The sequence below is a fragment of the Ranitomeya imitator genome, chromosome 1, assembly GCF_032444005.1.
Source record: "Ranitomeya imitator isolate aRanImi1 chromosome 1, aRanImi1.pri, whole genome shotgun sequence".
NCBI classification, from domain to species: Eukaryota; Metazoa; Chordata; class Amphibia; order Anura; family Dendrobatidae; genus Ranitomeya; species Ranitomeya imitator.
Window position 1 is genome coordinate 712149009 of NC_091282.1, and position 10045 is coordinate 712159053.

General features: G+C 43.0%; 1 protein-coding gene across 1 annotated transcript in view; it reads left to right on the forward strand.

Moving 5' to 3' along the window:
- PRORP (protein only RNase P catalytic subunit) overlaps positions 1-9492 on the forward strand; it is an 87529-nt gene extending 78037 nt beyond the window's left edge. The window contains exons 5-7 of the mRNA XM_069732232.1: positions 7688-7836; positions 8435-8627; positions 9265-9492. Of these exons, the coding sequence (XP_069588333.1) occupies positions 7688-7836; positions 8435-8627; positions 9265-9396 (474 nt within the window). The 3' untranslated portion in view covers positions 9397-9492. The remainder of the gene's footprint in view (positions 1-7687; positions 7837-8434; positions 8628-9264) is intronic.
- Positions 9493-10045: the final 553 nt, after the last annotated feature.

Consider the following 10045-nt stretch of genomic DNA (forward strand, 5'->3'; position numbering starts at 1 on the left):
GCCTGCTAACAGATTCCCTTTAAGAAATTTCATGCCAAGCATCCTGTTTCTTCATTGACAGTCCATTCTTGACCAGGCCCTAAAAAGAGGAATGTGCACTGTTACTCACCTATCACATCTCCAGCACCCTGCTTTGCTCCCTTACAGGCCTGCTCCCTCTGTGCCAGTCCTTCTGGGTTGTAGTTACATAGTATGGTTGGAAAAAAGACACATGCTTATCAAGTTCAACTGAGAGATAAAAGTTGGTAAATTGAATGGGGTAGAGGTACAACCGTAATGAATGCTCCAGTCTGCACTAATAAGGCTAATTTTTCCTTCCTGATTCCAACTATAAATCATCAACAATCTGAATAAAAATTTTACACATGAACATAATCTAATATATAATTGCCTAGAATACTACTTCCTGCAATTTGTGCCAACTTCCGTGGCTTTGTCCGGAGCTAATGTCCGGAGCTAATGTCCGGAGCTAATGTCCGGAGATAAGTGACGTCAACAGTGTCCAGTGTCTGATTGGTTGCCGCCTGCTGCGAGCGACCAATCAGAAACGTGCCGTACTGTGACACACTCCGCCCGCCATTTTGGTGTGATTTTTGAATTTTTACCTCACAGCAAGTTTCTACTGCGTGGAGGCGGGCCCAGTGACGTTGCTCTTCAAGCTCCTGCCGAATTTCAAGTATATATGGATTCTAGACTCCCGATTCTTTAGAATCGGGCTGCCATCTAGTAATTTATATTTTCTTCTTCTAAAAACAAAAAAAAACATCATCTAAGCCTTTCTTTAAACCATCAATGGTTCATGTTGCAACCAGCTCCTGATGTTGGCTGTTCCACAGAATAATTGTTTTTATGGTAAAAATCTCCTCTGGAGATTGATCTATTTTTTTCTCCAGATGGAGGGAATTCCATTTTTGGGGTTTTTTAGGGCACATAGAACAGCTTTTAACCTTTTTTTTGGTTAATCATGACCCCTTCAGACGACTTCTTCTCAAGACTAAATGTATTTTATTCTTTTAATCTTTCCTTATAACCAAGATTCTCCATGAACGTTATAAGCTTTGTGGATCTTCTGTATACCTTTTCTAACTCCAGGGCATCCATTCTGTGAGCTGGTGCTTAGAACTGAACTGAATATTCCAAACGAGGTTGCCCTAACGCTTTGTAAAGTGGAAGTTCACACCTTCAACTCTGCTACAAGAAGGTACCTGATAACACACTTGTCATTGCTACTCATACAGTTCATACTTTCAACTCTGAAGTAACAAAGTACTTGATAATGAACTCCTCTCTACTTTCATGGTGCTGTTGCATTTTCAACTTTTTAGTAACCAACTCATCTCAGCTATACAGGTGCTGCCTTATATTCTGCTCTGCGGTTCCAGTGCAGTCTTCACATTTGTCTCTGCTGCATTGAGTGCTTCCTGCTTCCCTAATCCATCTGTCATCCTACATATCGAGCTGCACTGGTCCTCACTGTTTGACATCCCTTACTGCAAGTCCAAATCCACTGCACCATCACCTCTAGGCCGGTCTGCAACTCAGATCTACAGCTAAGAATATCCACATCATCAGATGAGCTCATAACAGTCCAGACTATGACGTTTTATCAACATTATTTCTCTATGGCCATATTCTTTCCTTTTCTAGGAAGTGCTGGCTTGTAATTAGTTGTTTTTTGTTTGTCTCTTTCCAGAGGTCCCTTTTGATAAAATGGAAAGAATTGTCCAAAGCAGATGACTCCTCTGTACTAAACTGCTAAGACTTGTGGACATATGTGCAGAAGGTTATGCAGGCCATTTGGGACTAAGAACATGCTCTCCTCTGTGTCCACCAGCTAACGTTCTCAGCTAGCTTAAGGCATTGACGTAGTTTGTGGTATCTTGGCGATCACTTCCTCTTCGCTTCTTTCTGAGACATATCTGCCAGCTTCAGAACGAAGTAGTCATATGACTCAAGGTCTGGTTAGGTGAAATCCTCCAACATTCCCAGGCTTTAGACTTTTATTTGAATATTTCGGATGAAACGTCTCAACATCAAACAGATTTCTGTATCGAAAGTATTTATTGAAAAGAAGAATGACAGATTTCTACAATACAGATGTGAAATAAAGCCGCTCTCATTTGGAAGACCGACCGTAAAAGTATCAAGCATAATAACTAGAGATGAGCAGATCGCTTTGTGCAACCTTGGTCCACGGTCCAGGTCAGTTCTCTTTGGCCGTGGACAGGAGTTGTGAGAGGTTCCTTACCCTTCCATATTATTAGTACTGGCTATATCATAGACTAGGGGGCTTGTCAATTTCTTTTTTTTTGCTGATATGCGTTACCTGCACCCTACGGCCGTAGCGATATGCGTACATTTATATTTATCTTAGGTGGACTTCTTGCGCACTAGCATCACGATTGTGACCGCGTGCCGTCCCCTACATTATTGCACCTCAATAAACAATACAGTGTAGTAGTAACCTTGATCGCATGTGCTCCTATGGGCCTATGGAACCAGTAATAGCTGTATTGGGGTGAAAAATTGAAATTTGATAAGGGAGAAATACATAAAAGCCTAAGAACTTGCCATGGTTCATATGGTGTTTACCTGTAGCCATAGTGATAATCTGTAGATGTACTGTATACCATTTTTTTCCGAGGACAGATCCTCTATATATGTTCTTACAGTGGGTATGTTTCCCTCACTTTTATCAGAAAAATATATAGCCTTGGTTCATAGACCACCAAGGACAACATCTGCAAGGAGTTTTATGTTCTTCCCGTGTTTGTGTGGGTTTCCTTCGGGTTCTCCGGTTTCCTTTCGGCAGTTTTCCTTCTCCGATTCCATCGGCCACAGACCAATGTCGAGGCCGATGAAATGGGACGTGTGAATTATCTTTGAAATGCCATAGGCTTGGTACATGTTACGTTGATAATGTGGGACTGGAGAAATTTAAAAAAAAAATTAAAATCTTGACTATTTCTGAAATAGAGGAGATGAAGTACCATAAATGGTGATACAAATAGTTTAGATTGACAGTCATTGAGTTTGGGTAAATTAGTTCACTCCCCATCAACATAACACATGTTTATCTATTTTGGAAGGATTGTGGAAAAATTGGTGTTGTTGATGATATGTCAGATTGCAGCATCGAACAGATTTGTAGTTGCTTACATCAAGAAATGGTCTGACACAATGACTGGAATGGTTTTGGAATTCCGAGATGAGTCCATCATGGTCAGATCACTGCAGGGGGATGAGGAAAAACCTGGTTGTAGCTGATCCAGAAGGCAAGCAAGGTATCTGCAGTGAAATAATAATAAGCTCTGCATATAAGTTGTTATGGCAGTGATACTTGTTCCCCTGCATAGGACCGGCGTTGGGGGCAGGTAGACTAGGCCGCTGCCTTGGTCCTCCGCTCCTCCAGGGGCCCACAGCCAGTGGCGTGCCGCTAATAGCGGCACATCATGCAGCCGCTATGGGGTCCGTGAGTAAGAGGCTCTATCTCCCATCACTCCCCCTCTGCTTGTGACTCAGCAGAGGAGCCAATAAGACACACGGCAGAAGCCAGAGCATCGGGGCAATGGGTAGAGGTAAGTATTGTGTGTGTGTGTCTCTGCAGTATACTGTGTATGGAGGGGGGCAGCAGTATACTGTGTATGTCTCTGCACTATGCTGTGTGTGGGGGGACTGCGCTATACTGTGTGTGTGTGTCTCTGCACTATACTGTGGGTGGGGGACTACATTATACTGTGAGCGGTAGGCTGCACTATACTTTGTGTGGGGGAGCTGCATTATACTCTGAGGGGGCTGCATTATACTCTATGAGGGAGCTACATTATACTGTGTGTGTGGGGCTGCATTATTCTCTATGAGGGGGGCTGCATTATACTCTGAGGGGGTCTACAGTATACTCTATGAGGGGGTCTGCAGTATACTCTGAGGCGGGCTGCATTATACTTTGAGTGGATTGCATTATACTCTGAGGGGGGACTACATTATGTTGTATGTGTGGGGTTTCAGTATACTCTATGAGGGGGGCTGCAAAATACTGTATGAGGGGCTGCAGTATACTCTCAGGGGGCTACATTATACTCTGAGGGGGTCTGCATTATGCTCTATGAGGGGGCTACATTATAATCTGAGGTGGCTACATTATACTCTATGAGGGGGCTACTATATACTGTGTGGGGGGGCTGCAGTATACTTTATCAAGGACCATGGGGAGTGCATTATACTATATGTACTATATGGGACCTGCATTATACTGTATCAAGGTCTTTCTGTCCCCATCATTCTTCCTCAGCCGGTGTAAAGAAACTCGGGAACAAGCGTTGAACGACTTCAATATTGTCGATCACGGTCATTTAACGGCCTGAACTCAGCGCATCTAAATACAACCGAAATGCTTCTGTGTGATGGTGCAATATATGAGCATTTGGGGCCCCACTTTAAACTTTTGCCCAGGGTCCCACTTTATCTAAAACCGGCGCTGCCCCTGCCAGAACACTATTACCAAACTTTGAGGTTGTGCTCACTTCTAGTTTTACTTTCTGATTGATTTGGAGTGGACATCCTTTTAAAATAAGAAATGTTCACATTTTTATGAATTTCCTCTACCTAATTATGAAATCTGTAAGGTGTTATGTAAGAAAAGTTGTGGCAGGCCATCATTGTGTCTGTGTGCACAGAGTGCTGTAGGACGAGACCACTCTGACATTCTAGGTCTTTGCAGAGGAAATCCTGTCTTGGTTTACTTTTTTTTCTACCAATTGCCCAACGTATTTTTACTGTAAAACTGTCTTCCCGACCTCGCGTCAGCTTTTGGTTATTGAGGTGTATGAAGGGGACTGGATGTTCTCGGGCAGTGGATCAGATGTGACAGAGAAGTAGGTTGGCTGAGCGAGTGCACTGGCTAGTCCTACAGCCCGGCTTATTAATCCTCCGGATTCCACCCTCCAAACTACTAATATGCCCATATAGCTCTTGCAGAGACCTTTCTCTAGCCAGTCCTTTCCTCTGTCACTGAGAAATCTGTGTTTGAATCAATATGGAAAGAAGGCTTAAGTGTTTTTGGCGTATGGAAGCGTTTCCCAAGCCTTTGGCAGCATTTACTATGAAATTCCATTTGTGCATGACTTTGGTAGTTGTGTTTGCATATCTTATATATAATTGCCTAGAATACTACTTCCTGCAATTTGTGCCAACTTCCGTGGCTTTGTCCGGAGCTAATGTCCGGAGCTAATGTGCGGAGATAATGTCCGGAGCTAATGTCCGGAGCTAATGTGCGGAGATAATGTCCGGAGCTAATGTCCGGAGCTAATGTGCGGAGATAATGTCCGGAGCTAATGTCCGGAGCTAATGTCCGGAGATAAGTGACGTCAACAGTGTCCAGTGTCTGATTGGTTGCCGCCTGCTGCGAGCGACCAATCAGAAACGTGCCGTACTGTGACACACTCCGCCCGCCATTTTGGTGTGATTTTTGAATTTTTACCTCACAGCAAGTTTCTACTGCGTGGAGGCGGGCCCAGTGACGTTGCTCTTCAAGCTCCTGCCGAATTTCAAGTATATATGGATTCTAGACTCCCGATTCTTTAGAATCGGGCTGCCATCTAGTTTATTTATAAACCCCTTAACACTATAGCTTATATATGTGCACCCTACAAGCTGTCCAGAAATGTGTATCTACATGATCAGCAATCGATCCTAATCAATGGTCATATCCTTTGTAGAGAACTAGCTATACACGCTGGTCAATACTGGAGATGGAGGAATTATATGTGCAGTCCAGTCTTCCATGGCATGTTCTATGAATTAGGATAAGTAAATGGCTCCCAGACACCTTGCTGCTTACCCTGGGGAAAGAAACTATCGATGACCTGCTATAATTAAACCAACATACAACATTTATTGGCAGCCAATTACGGACAATTGTTACCCTTTTTGTTTTTGTGGTGTTTTTAAGGAGCGACTCCTGAGCGAGCGTTGCCTAAACTTAGTCCCCGACTCTGACACTGCAGGAACTGAGTGAGTGCCCACTGTCATTGTCAACGTGGGCGCGCTCTCTCCTGTCTGTAGCCGTCTACAGACAGGAGAGAGGGATTTGGTGTTGGTGCTTAGAGCCCTTGGCTAAGCACATCTTACCTTGAGGGTAACAAACTCCGTTTAATTTGTGTCTGTCAGTCCACCGTGGCATGTTGATGGTCCGATTGTGATTTTCAGCAGATTCTGACTTAAAGGGGTTGTGGGCAAACAACTTTTTTTTCTTGCCTAAATGCAAGGCAATTGGGGCAAAAGTCATTTTTGCAGTTGGGTTTCATAAACAATTTTGCACTATGTGCCTCTTACAGCCGCTGTATTACACTCTCTATTGCAGTTGTGGTGAGGACATGATACCATTACATAGGGATGACAGGTTCTCCTCCTGCTCTTGTACCTGCCGCTCTCCTCACAGACAGCACACCTCTCCTGTCCGTACAATGGCCGCTGGTGGAAGAGCATGTGAACGGATCTGTCGTCCTTCAGCCTCCTGTAATAGAAAAGCAGCTTTTACATGTGAGGCTTTCAGTTGGAGAATACTGACAGGTGTGGTCACATGCTCCTCCACGAGTGGCCAATATATGGACTGGAGAGAGTAAAGCCTTCCACACACGTTTATTGCCAAACTCGCTGATATTGACGAATTTGACCACCAGTCTAATAAGTATGGGAGCCCCGGACAATTCATTGCCGGAGGAGATAATAATCCAGCATGTCCTATTTCAGATTGTCAATCTTTTTGCTCTTTTGGCTCTCATATAGAGCTCTCCTGAGCATTGATCATCTGTCATCCATCGTGTTTATGGTGGGCTTAAAAGTCTGTTTACGCTGTCCAATCATGACCGCTGATCAGCTGTTTACACTGTCCAACCATGGCCGCCGACCAGCTGTTTACACTGGCCAAACATGACCGCCGATCAGCTGTTCACAATAACCAACTATGACCGCCAATCAGCTGTTTACACTGGCCAACCATGACCGCCGAGCAGCCGTTTACATTGTCCAACCATGACCGCCAATCAGCCGTTTACACTGTCTAACCATGACCACCGATCTACTGTTTACACTGGCCAACCATGACTGCCAACCAGCTGTTTACACTGGCCAACCGTTCTTCAGATGTGCACAAAATGATCTCTAATAGATTGTTCTCTGCAGCTCGAGCCTGTTTACACATAATGATGTGCTGCGGAGCACGAGGATCTATTGTGCAGCACAAAATATAATTTCACCTAACAACTGAGTGTTCTGTTTAACAGGTGATCGGCAGCCAGTTTTCACTGTGCGATTAGGATCACACGTTTATGATAATCTTGCAGTGTAAATGCATCATGAATATTTTCATGCAATATGACTGTTTTGAGACTCTAGCAGGCATAGATCTGGCTGACAGACCTTTTTAGGAGGGTATATATGTGGGTTTCTTTTTTTTTTTGCTCCATAAATGACCATCATCATCTTGTCAATACTTTGTGTCTGACTTTCTCTAGTCAGTGCCAGCATCAAATTCTGTCGGAATGGGGCACAACCGAGTCCTAAGGTCAGGTGTTCCAGAATAATTATTGTACCCAAGTATTTCCTGGAGTGGACATGTCGGGAGCGTTGGCGAGTCCTCTCTTATTATACCTTTTTACTCTTGTCCTTGTTTTGTTATGTTCTCCAGCTCCTGTCTGTAGTGTCTTGCCTGGCAGCGAGGGGTAAAAGGATCCTGGTACTTGGACGGAAGCACATGTTAATCAACTCCAAGAAATGGTTAAAAGAGGACATTCGGCGTTTACAGAAATGTGCGGACTGTTTTTTCCTTGACAACATGTGAGTACGGTTTTATTTGCCTTATGCTGATTATTACTTCGTCAGCTATTCGCCCCATTACGGCACCCACCCGCATGGGGAATATGCCCACTGTCACAATTCGGCAGACATTTTCTATTTGTACAGTTTGCGGTCACCATTTATTTGACTTACTACCCTCTGAACCAAGGATGTTCTAATATTACACAGGTTCAAGGACCGGCATCAGTGTGCTACAATCGGCCATTTGTAATTTGCGTATTATGACATATACTGATTACGCTGCATACAATAAGCATGGTTTTGTCACTTTTACTTGTTTTTTCAGCGTTATTACGTGCGTTTTTCACCTATTCCTTTGGGTAAAAAGCACTGCAAAAAAAGCTGAAATAATTCACATTCTGCGTCTTGGCAAAAATGCAACATAGCTCAAAATAAGTGCAATAAAAAAAAACGCAGCATGAGATTTCAGAAGTCTCATTGATTATGTCTGTACTGTAAAATGCCGCAGATTTTACCCACCAAGTACATAAGGCCACGTGCGAACATCCCCTAGTTTGACCTAACATTGCTTGTCTTTGCATGCTGCGTAACTGTCATATTTGTTGCCTCCATGCAGATCACTAGATGACCCTTTCCTACTTTACGCCTGTCTCAGCTCTGGTAGTCACTGTTGCTTTATTACCGGCGATCTTCTAAGAGACCACAAAGCATGTCTGCCGGACACGGAAACGCAACGTCTCTTCTTCAAGTGGCAGCGGGGACACCAGTTGGTGCTTCCCTTCTACTCCTCAGGGAATGTTCATTTACGGGTAAAAAGAACTTACAATTGTTCTGTTTTTTTATATGGGGTTATCCACTTTTGCACAATTTACCGACAATTGCAACATTTCCAAATGATCCTTTTTTTTCTTGCCTTTGTTGTGTTTTTGCATTTCAACAACATTTCCAATATTTGTTAACCCAAGGCTCTCTTTTTTTTGGCAACTTTGAAGACGTCCATAGACGGCAGAACTTTCTCAGCAGATCCCAACTTTAAATATTGAAGTGTCGGCAGACCTTATTGATATAGCCAGGATCCAGTGACATGTATTTAAGGGGGGGTTCTTACTAGAGTTGAGCAAATTTTTCAAAATTCGGTGACTATTATGATCGGAGGCGAATATTGTTTTTGCGATATTCTCCGAACACAGCCAAACGTCATTGGAGTCAATGGGAGTAGAAATGACCGAATATTTTGAGAAACGATCATCACACAAATTCGGCACAAATAGAGTACCAATATGGCACAGTGTGGAAAATTCCGATTCAGTGACAGATTCCAAACATATTCACTCAACTCTAGTTCTTACAACAGGAAATCCTTTAATATCAGAGTAAATGTGAAAATTAGTTTGTCTCTGCAAAAAAAATAAATGTTTCATTAAACCCTTTTTCTTGTTTCCGCAGCCAATCCTGACTTATGATACTATCCTGCAGAATACACAAACTTCTTGGCACATTCCATATGATGAAGCGGAGGTAAAGAGAGCCTCCTACGAGGTGCCCAAGACTTGGCTGTGTGTAAAGAAGTTATCCTAGCAGTCCTGGCCGATCCATGATCGTGTGATCCGAGAATTTTCTGGGGACTTATTCTGCAACGTTGTGTTGTGTTGAAATAAATCTTATTGAATCTTACATTACTTTTCTGCTGAAAGAGATTGTCCACTTTAAAAAAAAAAATTCTATTTGTGAGGATGGTACCCAAAAGTAAGCTCATTACTGGGAGTCCCATTGTTAGGACACCACTAATGCGTAGTAATCAGTGAGGGAACTCAACATCTAATGATAATTTTCCTTCCAGCACACTATGTAGAAGTGTTGTCCAGAATTAGAAAAGGTCTTTTTTTCAGAAGCATCATCTTAGCCAAACGTTAAGTGGAGTCTATTAGCAATTAGGAGGACATTATCTTTGGTTACTGCACTCTGCATAGGCAGTAGCTGAGATGACTAGACAGTCATCTAAGTTTCTGCCTATACAAAGGGGCACTGATTAAAAATCATTTTGATTGCTGAGCTCTGCTACATAGACAGCAATAAAGATCTTGTAATTTACAGGATCTCTATTGCTGCCTGCACAGCAGCCCAGAAGTTGAGATGATTTTGTCACTCTGCGTAAATTAACTTTATCAGAAACGCTTATTTCTGGATAATCATGCACAGAAGCCAATCACATGACATACAAGAAATA